The sequence below is a fragment of the Eretmochelys imbricata genome, chromosome 10 (assembly GCF_965152235.1).
Source record: "Eretmochelys imbricata isolate rEreImb1 chromosome 10, rEreImb1.hap1, whole genome shotgun sequence".
NCBI lineage: Eukaryota > Metazoa > Chordata > Testudines > Cheloniidae > Eretmochelys > Eretmochelys imbricata.
Genome location: NC_135581.1, coordinates 33307143 through 33331313, shown reverse-complemented (window position 1 = coordinate 33331313; position 24171 = coordinate 33307143). Strand labels below are relative to the sequence as shown.

Genomic DNA, 24171 nt, shown 5'->3' with positions numbered 1-24171 from the left:
GTAGCCCTGTGGAGAATTACCTGCCTAACAAGCATTGACCTGGTTTTTGTCGTTTCATACTCTTTATCTCTTAGGAAATTAAGGTAGCTTTTTTTTTCCCTTTTTCTTCCAAGCTTTGTTGATTGCAAAGAATGTGGTCGGAAGATGCACCAGATTTGTGTGCTACATTATGATATTATTTGGCCTTCAGGGTAAGTAGCCTTAGATGGGTTTTAGCCTTTCTTCTGCAATTATAATGAAACTCTTAGCTGTATAGATCCTGTTGAGCTGTTGATTTACACACAATAATTCTCTTTCAGGGACCACATATAAAGAGACAAACCACCTGTAAATGAATTTTTAATTTGGTTGTTAGTGGCTCCTTTGTATATTCAAGCTAAAATATGTAGGGAGAAACTTGTCCACAAACATTGTTTCCTCTTTCTGAATTACTTACTGTTTGTAAAAGTTGGATAATGGTAGGGGATAAATATTAAAAGAAAGATAAAATGAATGTGCAGTATTAGTTACTCATTTGGTGGAATGAGTAAAGCAACTCTAAAGCATCTAACATTTTCTGAACTTGATGTACTTAAATTGTTTCTAATCCATATTAAATGATGAGACAGTAGTTTGGGATGCAAGTCATTTTTTTTCTGACTGCTACTATTAAAAGTGTTTTAATGGTGGATTAAGCTAGCTGGGGCTGTTTATACTAAATTATCAGCAAAAATTTGTTGTTTTACAGCTTTGTCTGTGACAATTGTCTGAAGAAAACTGGTAGAACACGTAAAGAGAACAAATTCAGTGCTAAGAGTAAGTTTGTGTGGTTTTTCTGTTCATACATTTTAGAATTTCTTCAACCTTTATCTTGCCTGTGCTCCTGCCCCAGTACCTTCCATTCCAAATCCCAGTATATGTTAGGCTTGCAGAGGAGATCTCCCCTACCACTGGTGCAGCTTCACTAATGCTAGCAATATTAGGAGTACTAGTGCAACAGTGGCTGCCGTTATTTTACTCAGTGTCATGTAGACCTGCTTTTCACAGGTCTCGATCATCAGTGCCTGTGCCCTGGAGTTGCACCATGGATAGTGCACTGATGAGAGATTTCTCAAAGGCTAGTGTATGCAGAATTCAATGAACAGCACAGAACTCACTGTTAAGTGGAAGTGATTATATTGGATGGTGCTGAGAGCTGAACGTCTGATTTTGAGCAATTGGGTTTTTTTGCAACATATATATGTATTTCTAATTCTGAGGTATAAAATAAAGCAGAAACTCAAAACTAAACACATAGATGACTGATTAAACTTAAACTAGTTTCCATGTAGCCTTAAAACAGAAATAAATGTCTGACATTTCTGTGCTTGGCAATCAACAAGATTTAAAATATATAAGTTGTGCAGACTCATACTGTGGTAGTCCATGCACTTGCGGTGTAATTCAGGAATGTTAAATGATCAGTTGTTTCCTTTTACAGCTCTCTCTGCTTTTTGAATTAGTATAAAGTAATAGAAATTCTCAGTTTTAATAGACATCATATTTAGTTGTCACGTTTTATGTCTAGAGCTTTTTAAATACATTCTAATTTCAAATTTTTGTCAAGCTGTAGTTGAAATATTAATTAAAAAACGAAAGCTTTTAGGCACTTAGGGCAAAATGTTCAATCTGCTGTGCTAATCTTTATTGCAGATTGTGTACACGTTAACTCCACAGAACACCAAGTGATGTCAATAAAAGTTCCATGTACAGTACAAGTGCTGAATATACAATAAGGACCAGCACTGCCGAATATGGCATTCATCGTGTAGAGAGGAAAAACAAATTAAACATTAGACACCTAGGAAATTCAGAGTTAATTTAAACAAATCCAAACATTGGGAAGTATGGAAAGGCATGCAGACAACCTTAATTTATTCCACTGTGGTGATGCCAGCCTCCAAACTTTCCTCCTTTGTTCTTTTCATATTTGAGGCCATTATTTTGAACACTGTAGTTTTGTAATTAAGGGTTTGCAGAGTAAGCAAACACCCGACGTTGTATGAAGTGGTATTTTTGGATGAAGGACATTTTTGAAGAGGTTTAAGAAATTCACAGACTGGAGCGAACATCTCTTCAGTTTGTAAAAGCCAGCGTATTGATCCGGTGATCACAACTCACTGTACTCCCATCTTCCCTTTGTTATCTTTGTTCGTAGAGGCAGTCCATGGTAGCGGAAATGTTAAAGATTGAGAAGACAATGCACTTGTACAGCTTGCACAGACTTTTGTATATAAGTTGTAACTGTTCTTTGTCAACACACTCATTTTCGCTTTTTTCATGTATGTGCCATACATTCATGAGCTAGTCTTGGGGGAGGTGTGTAAGTAGATGCAATAATTCTTATTTACTGATATTTCTATAATTGGTAGCACATGGAGTTCTGGGGTGGGATTTTCAAAATTTTCATTGGCCTAACTCGGCTTTTATTGAAGTCAATGGCAAGTTTTACCATTTACAGTAGTGGGAGCTGTTAAGCCAGTGCTGCGTGCTTTTGAAAATCCAACGCATAATGACTATTGTGGAATGATGGCCTTTAGTATTCTGTTTGTCTACTCCGGATTTTATTAAGCACAGTTTTAGTCTCTGGACATTTTATGACTGTACAAACCCCAGCCATTATAAGATTAAGAATAATGTATTCTGGTGTTTGTGGTTGCTGTTGAGACTAACCTGTTATGGGTGGGTAAGGTTTTAGCGTTTATTCCTGTTCGCCTCCCTCAGGACATCACTACAGAGGCAGAGTTAAGATTGTCTGAGTGCATTTCTGTACTTGGAAATGTTTGGTTTCTTTTAAGTTTATTCATAACTTTGAGTTTCCTGGGTTTTACGTGTGTGTGTGTGAGAGACTATATTCTTGTAAGTTTTTTTACCCTTAGGTTACTATGCATTACTACCAGCTTAACTTTTTAAGTGGGATTTTCCTTGGTTTTTGTTACATTTTTGAAGTATACGTGTTTCCTGGGCACCACGCTGGAGGGGAACTGCTTCATTCCCTGGGACTCCCTGCATGCCTCCGGGGGGAGGGTGCGTCTTGAAGTGGTGAGAGGACTCCCCCACACTTCTCCTTTTGCCCCAACCCAGCAAGCCTTCTACTAGTCTCTTCTTCTGTTTGACAAGTGCAGTTAGGCTAATAATCATCTTTGACAAGCCAAAGTTCCTCTCTTTGATTCCTACCGCTTGTTGTGCCTAATTTCCCTGTATTGCCCTCTTCAGTCCTCACATCTCGCCTCCTCACACTTGCCCCTTTTCTTTCCTTCTCTGATCCAAGAGGATTTCTTTAGCCCTCCAGTGACATCAAAAATAGTAATAAACAGGCATGACACCTCCCAGCAAGATGAAACTGGATTGTCTTATTTGATCCCTTCTTACTCTCCATAAGAGTTAAGGTTTCTAAATAACTTGTCTGTAGAAGGTGTTCTAAGGATTAAAAATACCTAATTCATGAATTCACAAAGAGCTGCATCTGTGTGTGAAGTTTAGAATTCTTAAAACCTACCATAACCTAAAACACATGGGCCAAAAAAGCGCAAGATGCTAGGGGACAATATAAAACACAGGTATTTTTATAAAGTGGCATATAAAGATCTTTAATCCTGCACATTCCTCCTGATTTAATTTTTTACTCTATTTGAAGCATTCCAATTTGCAAAAAAAAAAAAATTTTATTGCTCCAATAAAAAGTTAGAAGTACACTGAAAGTAGGGCTAAATTAAACCTTAATTATGGAATTGTTACTAGGATAAAATTAACCCCACCACAGAGGCACTTGCAAGGTTCTTTGCATCACTTAAGTCCTTAATACGAGGCATTGTCACAGAAAGTCCAACTGCAAGTGGGTGGCTTTTCAGAGGTCCTGGCCAGTATAATGATAGCAAGAATATTGTGTGGAATCCAGTGGGGCTGGAACTAGGGATGCTGCCTCACCCCATAGCTTGAAATAGTAATAGCAAACACCAAATACATGGTTTCCATCATCAGCACCCCAACTGTAAAAATTGTTCTGGCACCCTTGAATACCTACAAAAGCTGCAATAATGGCATAGGAAGAAACATCATGCTTCCATTCATATTTTATTGGGCCCAGGGTTCCCAATAGCATTTCTTAAAAGCGTAGAGGGCGAGAGCACGGAAGTATATCTAACGAAAATACTATCTTAAAAATTAACTAAAAAGAATTTTCAGTTTAAAAAAGTTAAAATAGAAAAAGAAAATAATTTCTTTAGATTTAAAGTGTAAAAAAGGAATAATTTCTACAGTTACTTAGCACATATGAGGTCCAGACTTTTTCTCCTGTCTCTCGGCTGGGGATATTAACTACATAAAGATTGCATGAAAAGAAATACATATTAAAGGAAAAGAAAGCTCTGAGTAACCAGAAGTGAACAAGAAAGATTGGAATTGAGAGGGGAATGTATTTTGTTCTTTAGAAGTCACAGGTTCTAGCAGTTCAAAAGGTTTTTATTATGGTTTCAATCTGGAACATACTCCTATGTTTGGGAATTTATAAACAGATATTTGACACTTTATAGTTCACCATTTAAACTACATTAACTTGTAAAGTAGTGAATTACAAGTTATATTTACCACTCAGACCTAAACAGAGCTTCATATGTCTACATGCTGAAAAGATCTCATAAATGTCTGATTTTATGTGCTATATAGTATGCTATGTTACCAAGGCACAGTGTCCTAAACAGCCTGATTTACTTGATTTTTGTGGCATTGTCTGACTGCTGGTATTTTAATAGTAGGTAAAGAAAGACAAATCCTGTGTAAAATCAGACTTCAAATTAAATTTGTACGGTGATGGTAGTAGTTTATTATATAAAAATACAATTTTTATTTAATCTTATTTTTAAGTTAATAATGTCTCTTCTCTGTGGCTGTTTTTTGCATTGGTTCCATGACAAATATTTGCTTAAACCAAAGGTTTTCAAACTCCTTTAGAGTATGGATCATATTTTAATAGCTATTTTGCATTTAATTTAATATAAGTTTTGTCGGGGGGGGAGAATAATTTTTACAGTTTCATTTTGTTCTTCAGTTCATCTTCTCCACCCCACTGTTTTGTTCCTCTCTCCTTTCCCTGCTCTCTTGTAAATATTGCCTGGCCATCTGGTTTCCTCCTTCCCTTGATGTTACTCTCCTGCTGGTAGCCCCCAGAGGTGACTGGCAATCCTAGCACACTGGTGGCTTCAGTTCCTAAGAGCAGCTTCAGCTTCCCTTCTTTCTCCCCCTTCCCCCAATTTGTTTTAGTAGTGGCCCCTTCTAGAGATGTAGAAACAAGGATGAGAAGTCAGTTCTAGGTAGACCACAGGTTAAGAACCACTAGCTTCAACAACAAAATTTGCAAATAGTGTAAAAGAGAAGGGCTTTAAAAATGCATTTTTCCATAGAAAGCTTTTCTGGGCAATTGCTGTCAACTTCTCCAATATCCAAGCTTCTTTTCTTTCTTTAATTTCAAACATTCCTGGTTTGCAAAGATAAACTTCCAAATATAAATCTAATTTAACCGTTACAGTGTCGTCTTCCTAAATATGTAGAGAGATGGCTCCAGTATCTCTGTTGCTGCTCAGAGCTCTGGTCAGTTTTTACTCTGCTGCAGTTTGGCAATCTTGTCAGTGTTCACTATGCCTGTTCAGAATCATTTGGTCATCTGAAAAACTGACAAGACTCAAGTCAGTTTTAGTTTGCTACTTGGGAGAATTATGACCAGCAAGGGAGGAAGGACCTGGAACTGTGCAGTGGGGAGACTTGTAAACTGACTAGGGAAGAGTGGACACTTCCCCATTCAGCACCTAGAAAATTTAAGGGAAGGACCATGTAGCAGAGACCAACTTTCCCTCACAGCAGGCATTTGACTAGTAGAAGGTAGAGGAATGAAGATCCCGTGCCATCATCACAGCAAACAGGAGGTTCTGAGGAAGAGACCAGAGAGAGAGTGTGCCACTTCTGCTTTAGGTTGAGCATTTCAGATTTGTCAGACACCAACTAGCAGGAAAAGATGGAGATCCTGAACAGCAGTGTGCATGCTTTTTTCCAGTGACTGGTTGGCTTCTCTGTAGCAAAGGGTTGGAGGGGGGAGTGAAGGCTCCGGCTGGAGGTTTGGGCTCTGGGTCACACACAGCTCCACTCCTCCAGCCCAGCGAAGTTCGGGGGAAGGGGTTGGAGAGCTCAAACACAGCTGCAAGCGCCTCCCCCATGGGCACAGGGAGCGGAAGACAGAGCCTTTCTCATGCAAAGTTTCCCACTTTGCCAGTAGTCCATGGAGCTGGAGGTGCCCGCAGTGGTGTGGGGGGTCTGTGCCAGGGGGCCTGGGGCAGCGTGACACTCCATTCTGTGGGGCGTAGCAGGGTCATGGGGCAGAGGCTCAAGCACCTCTCCCGCTAACTGAGTCGCTCATTGAACTCACCAGGTGAGTTGGCTGCGGCACAATGGGCAGGGGGCGCCCCTGCTTGGCTCGGGGTTTTAATTCCTCTCCACTGCATAAGACCCAGCCCTAGAGCTCCGGCTGGGCTTGGGGAGGGGCACCTCTCCCCACCTGACTGGCCTGTGATAGCCTGCTGCATGGCCACATGACTGAGAGGGAACTTAGCCCAAAGGTAGCCCAAGCTCTCAGGGTAGTAGGTGCCAGATATGTTTTTCAAGCTTTAGTAAGGATTGTCTTGAAAATAAGTTTAAAACTCCTTCTGTAGCTTTTTATAGTAACTGTATGAACTGCAGCTGAGAGCCAAAAATATAGTAGCTTGTTAAGAGAGAATATTAACATATTTTTAGAGCAGTCAAAATGCTTGGCTCTTAAGGATTGTATTTTAGGGTTAATGCTTGGGTTGGCATGGATGTTGGTAATCTCTTGCAAGCATAATTATATTCTTGCTCTATACATCTGTTCATTTGGCCTTCTCCTTAGTTTCCATGACTTACTGTGCAATAGCACAGAGTGATGAAATGACTTTGAAGGGAAGTGGGAATCACTTGGTAGAATTACCCACTGAAAGATGTTAAAATGAGGACAAAATCATTAGAATTCATTACAGCTGCTAGCTAAAAATATGCTGGATGCAATTACTAGTTTCATATAATGGAACTATGCTCCTTTTTCTATGTTCTTAAGATAGAAACATTGCCAAAATTAAATACCACTTTTAACAATGATCTGCAGGTGTAAACTTCAAAGCCCAATCTACTGTAATATGATGTGTGGAATGTCCCACGTCATCATTCAGCGTATTAGTGTTAAAAGTGGGAATGATACAGTTTTCCATTGATCAAGTTCCTCTGCAGTCAGCATGCAGTCTCCCATGTAGTGACACTCCAGAGTGTGCTCTGCTGATGTCCTAACCACAGAATTCCACTAGATTGTGGAGTTAGATTATCGAGGTGTTAAGGAAGGGGTATGCTTAGGGTTAATTTTTATATTGAGATTTTTAATACATTGTATATTTTTATATATTGTCATACGAAATAAAATCTTAGAATGTAAGCTCTGTAGGTAGGAATGGTGTTGTCTTTTGCGTCATTACAACTGTCAGTGCACTCTTGGGTTTTAAAGTAATCTTCAGGTGGGTATTCAGTTCCACTACTATGTGAACACCCCAGGTGGTCAGTTATAAGAGACAACAGTCTTGCCTCCTGGCTAGATGGCAACTGATTAAGGTTTTGGCATGGAAATTTTTAGTACATTTCATTGCAGAGGTGAGGGGGGAAAAGAAGATAAGTAATGAAAGGGTCACCAGTTAATGTCATTTTTGCTACATAAATGAGTATCATAGGGGTGTTGAATGATGAGGCCCTTTCAGGAGGTGGGGTGGGGGGAGATTGGAGAGTAAGCCCACCCTGTACTCATCCCATAGACTCCTGTCCCTCAGAGTTGGACCCAGCTCCAGGCATTGCAAACTGGCATACGGGGTTGCAGCACACTCAGATTTGGCTTGTCCACCCCTCTGTAGGTGGAGATGGAAGGGTGGACAGGCCAAACATGAGTAGCACTGTGACCTTGTGTCCAGGTCACACCACCACTTGTTCTGGGGGCCTAATCAAATGTGTTTTTACAGTCATTTTTCCAAGATTTCACTGACTTTATTTAAATTCACATTTCCGTGACCTCTGTGACAAATCACATAACCCTACGACTGATGAATAGTAGCTGCGGGGGACTGTAAATTAAATGTAGCAGGGTAAAATGGGTGACCATGAGAATGCATAAGTGAATTATGCCACCACCTTGATTTTAGATAGGGAGCAAATATGCTGGTAAGACTAGAATAATTAAATATATTTTTCCAAGTAGTAATTTGTATGTAAAATTGTATAAATGATTTAAAAAGCAGTAGCAATAAGCCCTACAACATAAGGTACTTTCATTTTCACAATTTAAATGACAAGGGTTATTTTTCTTTAAAAGTAGAGTTTTGAAAGACTTTATATTTTGAATGTATTAAAAATTGTATCTTTTTGTCTGTAGTGTACTTTTTTCATGAATAATTTTTAAATGTTATGTAAAAAGAAAAACGGGATTAGTGGAGCAGGGATATACAGGATGTGGACTTGAACCTTTAGGGGCTTCTTTGCCTGTGCAAATAACTATTAAAGCTCAATATGTACATTTTTATAATTATGTAGATTACTCAGACTGAAACCTCTGTTTTAAAAACAGTGAAATCTCCACTGAAGTCAGGAGGCTTTTCATTTCTGTTGACTTGCTTTGCTTCAAAAGGTGTGGCTGGGAGCCAGATTTATAAACTGATGTAATCTCTGTCAAGCAGCCAAATGAGTGTTTTTCTTACAAGAAAAATTTTGCAGTATTTAAAAAATCTCCTACAAATTTTAAATTACCGTAAAAGCCTCCTTTGTTAGCGCATTTACAAAGTGTTTTTTCCACTGTGGTGTGGTTAGCCTGCCTATAAGAGTTGTGTAAATTTAACTTTCGCTAGGAAGGTGACTTTTTATTTTGGCTGTAGAAGGTAACTCTAATTCTCATGCAATAGTAAAGAAAATTGAAAGCACTATGACTGCATCCTAGGAGCAGTGAGTCAGAAAGATCTCTGACACTGTGATTCAATCTAAACTATGCTTCAGTTTCCCCAAACTTTTTATCACTACTTACTTGGTCTTTGATATTTTTCCCCCTTAGGGCTTCAAACTACCCGTTTAGGAAATCATTTGGAAGATAGAGTAAACAAGTTTTTGCGGCGACAGAATCATCCTGAAGCTGGGGAAGTCTTTGTCAGAGTCGTAGCCAGTTCAGATAAGACAGTCGAAGTAAAACCAGGAATGAAATCCAGGTTAGTCCTCTCTTTTATTATGGTAGCATTTTGATGTATATTTCTTGTGTAACTTTTTGCCTACCTAGGTATAGTAGAACCTCACTAGTCTGCACTGGTTTGGAGATGCTTTGTAAATTATCAGAGTTTGGGAATTGGCAAGCAAGTGAACAAACATAATGAAGTCAATACACCATAAAATGTACTTTAATTTATTTTGGGAGTTGTATTTTAACTTTTAAGTTACTTATGACACCGCTATATTCTGTAGTGTATTTTATAAAAATAATGCGACCTTAGATTATGCAACATCGAGGTCTTTTATTACTATTAAATCTAGAAGAGGTGAGGAAAAAATCACTATTTTTGTGCAGATTGTAGGATGTGCAATTTAGTACAGTGCAGATTAATAAAGTTCTACTCTAGTAACATTTCATTAATTATGTTGCCTTTCTGTATACATTGGCTTCTGGAAATGCTTTTATAGTAAATGGGCTATTTCATGACAAATGGGATGGTTTTTGAAAGGCTTTATCCATAAAAGTACTTCAGTTTTACTCCAAAGACGGCAGAGTGTTGACTGCATTTCAGTTAGTAACTTCAATGCGTTATAACTAATGTACCATTTACTTAGAGGCTGGCAGTTTCTTTGGACAATTTTGTACTTTGTGTTTACATATTCAATCATAAGTTAATTGTATGGAAAAACTTTTGTCTCAAAGCTTTATGGAAACTGGTCTTGCATTGCCATGATGCCATTTTAATATGATTCTGTACTCTGCCACAACTGGTACTTAAATATTTCTGAAGAATTAAAAAATGTTGTAAAGATCTGTTTCCTTTTTGATAGAATTTTAGAGTCCATTGATAGATTTCTTCCTTTCCTGCAGGTTTGTGGATTCTGGTGAAATGTCAGAGTCCTTCCCTTACCGAACTAAAGCTCTGTTTGCTTTCGAGGAGATAGATGGAGTGGATGTGTGCTTCTTTGGCATGCATGTACAGGAGTATGGCTCTGACTGCCCACCTCCAAATACCAGGTACTTTTTCATTTCTCCAGCAGTGACTGGTGCACATGGAGCCTTTTAATACTTTAAATACAGGCTAGCTACCCATACTTCCACATACTGAAATATTCATGGCACACGCAGTCTTACTATAAAGTTAAGTGTGAAGACTTTTCCACACCAAAAAAAAAAAAATTGACAGTCAAAATGTTAGGAAGTACATAAAATTCAAATCTATCTACTTCCATGCTAGCATTTTCCCTGGTCTCTCAATATCTTTGTCTGTTGTCCAAAAGGTGAAACACTGGCAATATTTCACTTTTATTTCAGCAACTTTACATCATGTACTTTAACGTGTCTCTTTGGTCAGTGAAAAGTAGTGCTCCTCTTTGAAATCAGCTGCAGTCTTTATTTTCCAGGTCCCTGCCCAAAGCAACCAAGTCAGTGGCTGTAAAAGCTGAACACCAGTCTATGAAAGCTAATGTGGTTTGTATTTGAATCATTTTCTTTTTTGTTTTCTCCCTCGTCCTCACAGGCGTGTGTACATATCGTATCTAGATAGTATTCATTTCTTCCGACCCCGCTGCCTCCGAACTGCCGTTTATCATGAAATCCTTATTGGATATCTGGAGTATGTGAAGAAACTTGGGTAAGCAAAAGTTGTCTGAATTCTTTGCAAAATGATGCTGTAATTCAATGTCATGTGAACAGTATGGTTACTCTATGTAACTTTAATTAAAGAGTAGACTTCTCTCTTACTTTGGGTGTGAGGAGGGCTTTTGATTTAAGACAATCTCTTACCTTCCTTCCACCATCTTCTCAAGAGTCTTATGAAACAGACACCTCTTGTCCCGCAGTGGAGATATTGTTTGGATTTCTGCACCAGTGAACGTATAGTGGTGTTTTCCCCATACTGGGAATGTTTTTCCTTAATTTCTCTTTCCCTTTTTAGACTGAGAGAATCTCATTCCCTCCACCCACTAAACTCGTGAGAGAGTTGGGTACTAAATAGCCCATTCAAAGCATAAGTTCCATGATTAGACCATGGGCCCTTGTATAGACACAAGCTATTACTGCCATAAAACTCCCCAACATCTTTATAAGGAAGCAAGAAGTCTGAGTCCATTTGTAAATGTGGTTGGGTTTATGTATAGAAAAGGCAAAGGAATTTAATTATAATGCTGAGTGTTAATTGAGATGTTATTGGCTTTTGCATGTAACCTGCAGGTATGTGACAGGTCATATTTGGGCTTGTCCCCCAAGTGAAGGAGATGACTATATTTTCCATTGCCATCCCCCTGATCAGAAAATACCAAAACCCAAACGCTTGCAAGAATGGTATAAGAAGATGTTGGACAAGGCATTTGCTGAGAGGATCATTCATGACTACAAGGTTTGTATACCTTTTACTGGCTGGATTGATTTTACAGTGTTCCTTATATCTAGGCTACTTACTACACTTCTTCAATGTAAGGGAAGAGGCAGTGACTGTTCTGCTTCATGTTTTATAAACATTTACATTCTTAGCTACTATCTTCCTTTGCTTACAGTTTTCTGCAACTTTCACCTCTGAGGTTACAGCCTTTTAGTCTGGGTCTCTGCCTTAATGGAAATTTTTTTGTGAGCATTTGAGCAAAACTAATTCAGCCAGGTTTGGCTAGAGAGTGAAAAATTAAATAAATATCTAGATAGATAGCTATACAGTATATAGATACATATTTTAATCAGGCCTATTTGAACAGCAGTGGTCCTGAAATGCCTGGAGGTGAAAGCTGAATTTTGGCATGGAAATAGCCTTTGTCAAGGAAAAGTGCTTTGGAGGATGGTGGCAAAAATTGGTTTTGATTTGACCCAGTTATGACCCATTGAAAATCGCAGGCTAAAGGTGCACAGTTCATTTGAAAGGAGTTTTTTCACTGAGTTTATGAAGTATGATGCTAAGGAAAGTTATGCCGTTCACTCTTAATTAGCTAACTTAGCTGAGTAGTGAATGAAAAGCTCTGTAGTGCCCTTGTCACATTCATTGCTTATCTTGTAACGGAAAAGCTGTGCAGCTTGTAAATTTGTAGGAGAGATGTTCTTTCCTAGGGGTATAGGACACTTGGCTAACGTTTAGCCTAATAACCAGTTACCTTTTTTCTTTCAAAAAACTCTACGTTGAGTAATGGTCCCTATTGTATTCCACTGAGGGTTACAAAGGAGAAAGAGAAGGCTGCTAGAGAATCTGTTCTTTTCTGATCATACAAATACTTCGTTTTCAAGAAACGAAACATATATACACATTGCTAGTAACTTTATAATCATTAGCTGTGCAGTTGTATTTGTGACAGTGTTTTAGAATACACTGTAAACTCCTCCATGTAGAACCAGTTCCTTTTCAAGTGTACTAAAAAAGCTTTAAGCCATGTGAGTGCAGCAGGTATGCCTCAGGTTCTGCTGTTGACTTCAGGCTTTTTTTTTTTTTTTTTTTTTTGGGTACTTCATTCAATCTTACTATTGTGTGACACATTTAACAGGACATCTTCAAACAAGCAACTGAGGATAGGCTGACGAGTGCCAAGGAGCTGCCTTACTTTGAAGGTGATTTCTGGCCAAATGTGCTGGAAGAGAGCATTAAGGAGCTGGAACAGGAAGAGGAGGAGAGGAAGAAGGAGGAAAGTACAGCAGCTAGTGAAACAACAGAGGTAAGTTAACCTTTGCATACAGTATTTGTCCCCAGATCAGAAGTTGTCCAAGTTGCTAATCTCAGCTAGAGCTCATACCCGATATTGATAATGCAATTCAGAACTAGGAGAAAAAAATATTTTTTGTCTTTCAGTTGAGTTTTTAATCCAAAGTTCCTATCAGCTAAATTTCTGGCTTCTTTCCAGATAAAAGTGAAAAATTCTATGGCACTTTTTAAATAGAGTAGTAAAAGCTTCCATGTCACAGACAACATTCCTACTTTCTTTTAAAATGTTTTCTAAAACCCAGGGATGTCTGTGAGCTAATTTGGATTGCACAATGGCTGCCCGGTTTGCTTTACAGCCCCTTCGCTGAATTTCTAAATTCAAGCTACCTTAAAATATCTGCATTTTGAAAGACACTATTTAAAGGCTGAATTCTTCTTTCTATAGCAAGCCTATGCATGTCAATTTGTAGTGATAGGGGACTGAAATGCAAATGTTAGTACTGCAGATTACTAAAGTTTTTTTTCATTGACTTAGCCCATGATTCTAGATGGTGTAGTTTCCTCCAGTACCGAGTGTGTTCCAGTCCCCAGAATCATCAGTGGCACTGGGGCATTTACCTCTAGCTTCCCTATCAGCCCCACCCTATTCCAGCAAGGAGTCAGTGACCAAGATGACAACCTCTTTCTGGTCTCACACCATGGCCCATCATTACAACAACTGGGCCCTCGCAGCCACTTTTTGATCCCCCGCACTCCTGGTATGGCTACCCTTGGGTGCAGCCACTTTGTCCCATTCATCAGGGTTACTCTCACAAAAATCATGAGAGACAACATTGTGATCGGTTCAGTCACAGAGACCCCTTTGGGACTGTCACGTGATGTGCTGAAATTACCTCTGAGCCAGTTTTCCCTGCCAGCTTGGGACTCCCGAGCCCTGCCTTGTTGAGACACACGCTAGCCTGCTGCAGCACAGACTCAGGGTCTCGTCACACCCCCAAAGCTGCATACTTTAACCAAAAACAGCTCAGCAGGTTACCTCTCCAGCACCCAGATGCCCAGTTCCCAATGGGATCCAAACCCCAAATAAATCTTTTACTCTGTAAAAGCTTATACAGGGTAAACTCATAAATTGTCCTCCCTCTATAACACTGATAGAGAGAGATGCACAGCTGTTTGCTCCCCCAGGTATTAATCACTTACTCTGGGTTCATTAATAAACAAAAGTGATTTTATTAAGTATAAAAAGTAGGATTTAAGTGGTTTCAAGTAATAAAGAACAGAACAAAGTAAGTCACCAAGCACAATAAAGCAAAGAACTGATTACAGGTAATATCTCACCCTCAGAGATGTTTCAGTAAGCTTCTTTCACAGACCAGACTCCTTCCTAGTCTGGGCCCAATCCTTTCCCCGGTACAGTCCTTGTTAGTTCCAGCAGACATCTCAGGTGGTAAGCAGGGGTTTTCTCATGACTGGTTGCACCTTTGTCCTGCTCCAACCCCTTTTATAGCTTTGGCACAAGGCGGGAATCTTTTGTCTCTGTGGGTCCCTACCCCTCCTTCTAAATGGAAAAGTACCAGGTTTAAGATAGATTCCAGCATCATGTGACATGGTCACATGTCCCGTGAGACTCCAGCCTCCATTCTTCCTGGGCTGGCCACACATAGACAGAAAGGTTTGTAAGTAAACAGAGCCCTTTACAGTTCGTTGATTCTGAAGCACCCTTAATGGCTTCCACTTAATATGTTTACATCAGTAATACAAGTTTATATCTGATTCTCCTAACTCCAGACATAGAAATAATACATGCAAACAAATAGGATGAACACACTCAGTAGATTATAAGCCAGTGGTTCCCAAACTGGGGTTAGAGGTTCACAAAATGTTACAGGGGGTTCTCAGGAAAAAATTCCCTAATGGCGGACAGAGCTGTCCCTACGGACCCCGGGCAGCATGGAGCCCCTGGACTTCCAAGAGCTAAGCAGATCAAAGCAAGCATATCTATCAGACTGAGGAGATTTAAACTTCAAGACTCCTTATAAGAAATGGAAAGGGAGGTTGATATTTTTTGCTGTTTTTAAAATTAAATAGGCAGCTAGTATGGTTTTAAAATTATTATGAAGAACAAGTTTAAGCTTTGTTGTATCACGCGTTGTTTGCCTGGACTGCTCAAGACCTGAATGCTTGTGTAGGAGGAACACTTTGAGTTGGCTTCTTAAATACCTTCATGTTGTTTCACATCTGATACTCCTTGATGAAGCATAGGAGCCTTGTCTGATAACAGGCTTATTCAAAGTGATACAAGCTATGAAAGTGAGATCTTGGAAGAGTGTTGCCGTTTTCATAATGTAATAAAAATACTGTAATGATAAATAATTAATGATATGATTACACACTATTTATTATTAAAAACAAATTTTATATTTCCAAGATCACTGCTTTTATAATTTATACTCAGGTAAAGGAGAAAATCCCTGGAAATACTCAGTTTTAGGAGGGGGTTCACAAGACTCAACATTTTAGTGAAAGGGGTTCAAAGGTTGTTAAAGTTTGGGAACCACTGATATAAGCTTTGTAATGATACCTTACAAGAGACCTTTTGCATGAAGCATATTCCAGTTACATCATATTTACATTCATAAGCATATTTTCAGAAAGCATATGGAGTGCAATGTCACAAACATAGCATGCATGTTTTACATAAATTGATAGGGAGGCGCCAGGTCACCCTCTTTTGCACAGAAGCATTAAAACTCTGGAATTGGTGCACCCCCATAATGTACTCATATTCAGAGCCCCAGAACCTTAGGAGGACACTTAGGAGGACCAGGAGGCCAGACTAGAAGAGGAGACTAGATGACCAATATCTCCTCTTCCTCACCAGATGAGGCAGTGATGCCCCCGGATATATTGCACACCTCCTCCTCTTCAAGAATTGCTCTCTCAGGTAACAAGGCACTTTTAGATCCTGCCAAGATTATCTGGCAGATACCAATTTCTGTTGCGCCAACATACAAAAGGGCCAACAAGAAGTACTACGTACCCCCAAAAGAGGCAGTCTTTTTTTTTTTACACATCGTCAACCTAACTCTATTGTGAATGCCATTAATTCACGAGGAAAGCATGCCACACTAAATCAATGCCACAGGATAGAGACTGGAAGAGCCTCGACTTATTTGGAAGGAAAGCATGCTCCTCAGCAACTCTGCAATTCAGGATTTCAAACTGCCAAACCTTAATGGCAAAGTACGACCATATGAATTATGGAAAACTCAGTGCCTTTATTTACCACTTGCCAGAAGCACGAGAACAGTTTCAAGCCATCATCCCTGAGGGCCAGCTGGTAGTGAGAACAGCACTACAGACCACACTGAATGTTGCAGATACAGTGGCCTGCTCAGTTTTAATGGTGGTGGTAATGAGGTGGGTTTCATATTTGCACCTCTCAGGGCTGCCAAAGGAGTACAGATGATGGTTGAGGACCACCTTTTTGAGAGCTCCAGATTCTTGGCTGACAAGTCCTCTGCACTCCGCATTCATACTCCTTGACCTTGACTCCAGTACATTGTTTGGCGTTTATAGGGGCCAAACTCAACACAGTGCAAGCGAGAGCATTCTCCCCACAGCACAGTTTCGACACCCTGACCAGTCTCAGAGACAGCCAACAAATGTCAACCAGAAATTGCCTCGGGCACATGGCAGCATGCACGTTTGTGACATCTCATGCCCGACTACACGTGAGATGTCTACAGGCATGGTTCAGATCTGTTTGCACTCCAAACAAAGACAGGCTAAACAAGCTGCTAGTGATACTCTCCGGAGTTAAACATTCCCTGGAATGGTGGAAAGCCCTATCCAAGGTCTGTGCACGGATCCTATTCGCGCAACCCCCAACAATACTGATTCTAACAACAGACACCTCTCTGATAGGCTGGGGACCCACCTGAACATCTGCAGAGTTCAGGGCAAATGGTCCCTCATGGAAGCTGTACTCCACATCAACCTTTTGGAAGTAAGAGTCGTCAGAAATTCCTGTGCACACTTTCTCCCATTCATCAGGGATACTCTCACAAAAATCATGACAGACAACACAGCATGCATGTTTTACATAAATTGTCAGGGAGGCGCCAGGTCACCCTCTCTTTTGCACGGAAGCACTAAAACTCGAACTGGTACATTCCCCACAATGTACTCATATCAGCCACTTATCTGCCAGGGGTACAAATTATGACAGCAGACAGTCTCAGACAAAATTTCTCACGCAAATACAAATGGGAAATTAACTCAACAGTGGTCCACAACATATTCAGTTGATGGGGAACCCCAGCAGTAGACCGGAACAAGAAATGTCCCTGCTACTGCTCCAGAGCCAGACTGGGGAAGCAGTCCCTAGGAGAGGCTTTCCTTCTTCAATGGGGCAGAGAGTTGTTTTATGCCTTTTCTCCGTTCCCTTTTATATCAAAGGTCCTATTAAAGATAAGGCAGGAAAAAGTAAGTTATACTAATTTTCCCCACCTGGCTGAGACAAGTATAGTACCCATACCTGATGCAGCTAGCAATGTGTCCTCCAATTCCTCTTCAGTCCATTCCTCACCTACTCTCCCAAAACAACAGATCTGTAATCCCAACTTACAGATCCTCTGGCTCCGACCTTGGCTCCTTCGTGGTTCCAACACAGAGAGCTGCTTCTCCAAGGAGGTGAAGGACGTGATCCTACACAGTAGGAAATTGATGACTCGTTGCACTTACCTCCAAAGTAGCAACAATTCCTAATTTGGTGCAATTCCAAACAAGATGCTCTGACATCTTCCTCCCTCCTTTTGATCCTAGACTATATACTAGATCTCAAAAGGGCTGGTCTCTCTCTTGGGGTATGCCTTCACTACCCGCCGACTTGGCCCGGCTCGGTGGGTAGTGATCGATCTATCGGGGATTGATTTATCGCGTCTCGTCAAGACGTGATAAATCGATCCCCGAATCGACGCCTGTACTCCAGCTCGGCAGGAGATGCCAGTGGAGTTGACGGGGGAGACTCGCTGCCGTAAGGACAGCCAGGTAACTCGAACTAAGATACTTCAACTTCAGCTACGCGAATAACGTATTTTAGCTTGAAACACCACACCCACCCCCTCCTGTGTAGCCCAGGCCTTAGCTAACTCCAAGTACATCTTGTGGCCATAACAACCTGCTGGTGGAAGGATATTTGGTATTTGCCAATCCAACAACATGAAGATTCTTCAAGGGCATGGGAAACCTCTTCCCACACACCAGGCGCTCCACTCCAACTTGGGACCTCAGACTAGTTCTAAAGGCCCTAACTAGACCACACTTTGAACTTACGGCCACTTGCTGTCTTCTGCACCTGTCCATAAAGACAGCATTTCAAGTGGCCTCAGCCACTATTCCCCTATTCTCGGCGTGACGAATAGGGGAAATAGTGGTGTTGATGGTGCACCCACCCTTCACTGTCTTCTTTAAAGTCAAAATCACTGAGGCTGCACCCGAAGTTCCTTGCCACGGTGGCCTGATCCTTCCACATAAACCAACTCATCCCCTTCCTCACCTTTTTCCCCCTCAGACCGCACCGTGACAACAGGGAGGCAATACTACATATGCTTGACGTTAGGAGAGCCTTAGCATTTTATTTTGACAGGACGAAGGGCTTTAGGAACTCTCCTAAACTCTTCCTCTTCATTGCAGACCAATCCAAGGGCTCCTCAATATCAGCTCAAAGGCTTTCCAGATGCGTCTCAAATTGCATTAACTGTTGTCATGCCTGTAATCTGCTGCCTCCATCAGGAATTTGCACACACTCCACGTGATCCATCTCCACCTCTGTTGCGTTTGTTTAAAGATATTTCCATCTCAGAAATCTGCAGGGCAGCAACGTGGGCCTCTGCTCATACTTTCACGGACCACTATGTAATTACTTCAGACTCAGCTTCTGATGCCAACTTCAGCTCGATGGCGTCATGAATAATAGACTCCATTCCAAAGCCCCAGCCCTCTTTGGAGGACACTGCTGTGAATTCACCTACAGTGGAGCACCCATAGGGACACTACTCAAAGAGGAAGTTATGCACCTTGTGCAGTAATGATGGTGCTTCAAGATGTGTGTTCCTATAGGTACTCCATGAACCATGCTCTTGCCCTCTACTTCAGAGTTTACAAAAAGGGGGCTCTGTTGTAGAGAAGGAACTGAGAGCGGTTTGCCCACACAGCGCTAGGTAGCCTCGTGGCAGAGCACAAGGGAGGGAGAGCATGTGTGCAGGCTGAACAGACACTGCTACCTAAAATCTTGAATCAGGGGCACAGATACACCTACAGCAGAGCACTGATACGGGGACACACCTTGAAGAACCTGGATGGTGGAAAAAGAGAGGAGTGCAAAAGGGCACTTTTACCCTCTCCTCTGCTCCAAGCTGCACTTGGTTGCTGTTGAAGTCCTTGGTTGCTGTTGAAGATAAGCCCTGTTTTTATGCCTTTGCACTCAAACATAAATGTTAAGTTGCACTGAGGAGGAGGAAGAGGAGGAGGACTTGGATCAAAAAATACTAACATGTTACTTAACAAGGGCCTGTGTAGACAGGCATGAAATGTACAAAAGCAATTGAAGGAAGTTTTGAAGGGCCTTGTCAGATTACAGACTGGTAACACCATCACCATCTCAGAGGGAAATCTGGTTTGGTCTAATTGAAGTAAGGAGCTGGAACAGCACAAGGACAAAACCAAAAAATTATTTAAGGAAGCTATGGAATTAATGACTGATCCCATACACAGAGGTCATACGTTGTTCTCAGACTAGGAAGAAGAGGCTGAAATGTGGCTGATAGAACATAACTGTGACTTTCCTTTCTCTCCTAGCATTTAAGAGTGAAGGGCTAGATTTCTGCCCTGAGCATATGTTTGCAAAGGAGGCTGCATCATTGTTGCATTAAAATTTTGGAAGGAAAATAAAGAAATGCAGGACAGTTGAATTCAGAACATGGTCAGTTTTGAAAAGACCTACACTTCTGTCTGACTCCCCTCAGCAGCACTAGAGTGTGTTTTTAATACATTCACACATGGGCTTGGTCAAAATTTCAGGACAAGTTAGATGCTGAAAAAATGAATGAATTGATAAAATAATATTGGTATCTAAACTTGTTAGAAGACTGGAGACTTTATTATGTTTACTGAATTGCAAGCTTTTCCATTTAGATAGTGTTTGCCTTCGTGTTTGAATAAATTTCTTACAAAGAATATAAGTGTGTGTATTTCATTTCATAGAATTTTCACGAGTGCTTTTGGATTGTGGAAATCACAACTCGGGGAGGGGGTGTTTTGGGAGGTTTTTGACTTGGTGTTCATGTTTTAAAATAATTGTCAAGGGCATCTAGTTCCAAAGAGAGGCAACTTTTTTCCTGGTCTTATCAATCTAATCATAATCTGACCTGTAAATGGGCATAGAAAGTGCTTTAAAAATTATTATTGTTCATACGTAAATTGATCCCTCAGTGAGCTGTGAAAATCCATACTGATGGGTTTTAAAAGGAAATTATTGTCCATGTGCTTGCCTCTACCATTTAATACACAGTCATTATGGTCTGTTGTGTCACTGCAGCTCTGGCATATGCCCTTGTTAGGAAACTTCTATTGGAAAGAATTGTACATGCGCAGGAGCAAATTTTCTGAATGAAGTATGTAGTCGTCTTAATTTTAAAGCCCCCAGAACACTCATCCTTGTCTGCACGTTGAGCCTCGGGGCGCACAGAGTTTCAGAGAAACAAAGCTGTTCGAAGTGACAGAGCTCAAAAGAGCATCTGAAATCCCAAGGGCAAGGCAGTTTTGTTAAACTCCTAAAATATTGGTGCTGTGTAAAGAACTGCTGGCAAGCTGTGAAAGGTGAAGTGTGCAAAGCTTTCACACAAGTTATAATGAAAAGAAAACTACATAAAATCCCAAATCCTTAAATGAATATATGTATATTTAAATTACAAACACATTTATATTACCGTAAATTGTTTGAAAATTGATTTGTTTTCCTTCCCTTGCCTGACAAGTTTTAAATTCATGCCTCCTATTTCCCCTGGAAGACTTGATATGCCAGCAGTAGTGTGGCTAGTTTACATAATTTGGAACGAAGTCTCAACTCAACTCAACTCTTGACAGCAAAGGGCTTGAGTGAAACAATAGTGAATGGAACAGAGTTTTACAAAATTTAACATCCTTCCAACATATTTATTGCAGGGGAGCCAGAGTGACAGCAAGAATGCTAAGAAAAAGAACAATAAAAAAACCAACAAGAATAAGAGCAGCATCAGTAGAGCTAACAAAAAGAAACCTAGCATGCCAAATGTGTCCAATGATCTGTCCCAGAAACTCTATGCCACCATGGAAAAGCATAAAGAGGTACAGTCAAAAATACTGCTGAAATAGGAGATAACATTTTTGTAAAATGAGGCTTGACAATAGTTAAGTCAAAACAGGAAGGAGCAATGCTTGTGATTGCAATAAGACTTTTATTTTTCTTTTACAATACATATTGAAGTAGGTTACCTTCAACTAAAGTAATTAGATCATACCATATTTCTGGTATGGTATAGGCTTTGTTTCTCTATTTAAAAGCTTTTATTTCTAAAAGATGTTTTGGAGTTATTTTTATAACCCTAGTCATTTTTCCCATTTACTTGCAGGTCTTCTTTGTGATTCACTTACATGCTGGACCTGTAATAAACACGCTGCCTCCCATTGTGGACCCTGATCCATTACTTAGCTGTGATTTGATGGATGGACGGGATGCCTTCCTTACCTTAGCAAGAGATAAGCACTGGGAGTTCTCCTCATTACGCCGATCCAAGTGGTCCACATTGTGCATGCTCGTAGAACTACATACTCAAGGGCAGGATCGTTTTGTCTATACGTGCAATGAGTGCAAGCACCATGTGGAAACAAGGTGGCACTGTACTGTCTGTGAGGTATGTGCATATGTGTCTGACTCCTTCTTTTTTTCTCTTTCCACTCTTCTCCTTCTAAATGTGCCTCCTTCTCACCCATGTTAAATGTTGTCCTGAGAACTGCCCATAGATCCAGAAACTAATTCTGAGCTGGGTTTCGGGATTGCCAACATGGGTTAATTGCCATAGCAGAGTAATTATTCATGCTGTGCATGACACAGGATGACCTAACCCCTGCTGTAGACGCAGCTAGAGTCGACAGAAGAATTCTTTTGTCAGTTGAGGTGTTGCCTCTCGAGTATTGCTGCAATGGGAAAACCCTTTCTGTCGCTGTGATAAGTGTCCAGCTACAGCAGCGGAGCTGCAGCGCTACAGTTGTGCCACTGTGGCCCCTGTACTGTGCATATAGTTTCAGGTCTCTCAGGTAAAGTCTATGCTTTAGCTTCCTCAATATGAAGGTTTGTTTTGGGGATAAAATTTTGATTTAGCATAGTTACGAATTTTTAGTCTAACTGCTATAGGAGCAGCTAAATATACAGCAGTCAAGCAGTCAATTTCTGAATCTAAGGTAAATTTGGCTTACTGTTAAACTCTGACTCTAAGTTAGATTTAATTTGATATTAAAGGATCTAGGACCTTTAGGGTATGTCTACACTACGAAATTAGGTCTAATTTATAGAAATTGGTTTTTTAGAAATCGGTTTTATATATTCGAGTGTGGGTGTCCCCACAGAAAATGCTCTAAGTGCATTAAGTGCATTAACTCGGCGGAGTGCTTCCACAGTACTGAGGCAAGCATCGACTTCCGGAGTGTTGCATTGTGGGTAGCTATCCCACAGTTCCCACAGTCTCCGCTGCCCACTGGAATTCTGGGTTGAGATCCCAATGCCTGATGGGGCTAAAACATTGTCATGGGTGGTTCTGGGTACATGTCGTCAGGCCCCCCTTCCCTCCCTCCCTCCGTGAAAGAAAGGGCAGACAATCATTTTGCGCCTTTTTTCCCAAGTTACCCGTGCAGATGCCATACCACGGCAAGCATGGAGCCCGCTCAGCTCACTGTCACCGTATGTCTCCTGGGTGCTGGCAGACGTGGTACTGCATTGCTACACAGCAGCAGCAACCCCTTGCCTTGTGGCAGCAGACGGTACAGTAGGACTGGCAGCCATCATCGTCGTGTCCGAGACGCTCCTGGTCGCCTCTGTGAGGTCGATCAGGAGCGCCTGGGCAGACATGGGCTCAGGGACTAAACTTGGAGTGACTTGATCAGATCATTCTCTTTAGTCCTGCAGTCAGTCCTATTGAACCATCTTATGGTGAGCAGGCAGGCGATACGGATTGCTAGCAGTCCTCTTGTACCATCTTCTGCCGAGCAGCCATGAGATGTGGATGGCGTGCAGTCCTTCTGCACCGTCAGCTGCCAGCCAACGATGTAAAAGATAGATGGAGTGTATCAAAACAAGAAATAGACCAGATTTGTTTTGTACTCATTTGCAACCCCCGTCCCCCGTCTAGGGGACTCATTCCTCTAGGTCACACTGCAGTCACTCACAGAGAAGGTGCAGCGAGGTAAATCTAGCCACGTAACAATCAGAGGCCAGACCAACTTGCTTGTTCCAATAAGAACAATAACTTAGGTGCACCATTTCTTATTGGAACCCTCCATGAAGTCCTGCCTGAAATACTCCTTGAGGTAAAGCCACCCCCTTTCTTGATTTTAACTCCCTGTAAGCCAACCCTGTAAGCCATGTCGTCAGTCACCCCTCCCTGCGTCAGAGCAACGGCAGACAATCGTGCATCTGAGTTGAGAGTGCTGTCCAGAGCAGTCACAATGGAGCACTCTGAGATAGCTCCCGCAGGCCAATACCGTCGAATTGTGTCCACAGTACCCCAAATTCGACCCGGCAAGGCCGATTTAAGCGCTAATCCACTTGTTAGGGGTGGAATAAGGAAATCGATTTTAAGAGCCCTATAAGTCGAAATAAAGGGCTTCATCGTGTGGACGGGTGCCGGTTTACATCGATTTAACGCTGCTAAATTCGACCTAAAGTCCTAGTGTAGACCAGGGCTTAGACTCATTGTGCTAGTCTCTTAAGCTGGACTTCAGGAGACTGATCTAATTAGTAATTAAGCAGAGGAGAGGAGCTAAGGCTTTTGGCTTTTGTTCTGGATAGCTAACTCTACAGAGTAGGCAGCAGCTCTGGGCTTGCCTATCAGGGGAATTTTAGCAGTATAATTTTACTGCTGCAGTTACACTGGTATTAATCCCCAGGGGGACGCTT

General features: G+C 41.0%; 1 protein-coding gene across 1 annotated transcript in view; it reads left to right on the top strand.

Annotated features, from left to right (window-relative positions):
- Window positions 1-24171, top strand: part of LOC144270751 (CREB-binding protein) — a 190033-nt gene that overhangs the window by 160278 nt on the left and 5584 nt on the right. Inside the window, exons 22-30 of the mRNA XM_077827415.1 lie at window positions 114-191; window positions 728-795; window positions 9155-9305; window positions 10175-10321; window positions 10824-10937; window positions 11516-11681; window positions 12805-12972; window positions 21186-21347; window positions 21632-21913. Of these exons, the coding sequence (XP_077683541.1) occupies window positions 114-191; window positions 728-795; window positions 9155-9305; window positions 10175-10321; window positions 10824-10937; window positions 11516-11681; window positions 12805-12972; window positions 21186-21347; window positions 21632-21913 (1336 nt within the window). The remainder of the gene's footprint in view (window positions 1-113; window positions 192-727; window positions 796-9154; window positions 9306-10174; window positions 10322-10823; window positions 10938-11515; window positions 11682-12804; window positions 12973-21185; window positions 21348-21631; window positions 21914-24171) is intronic.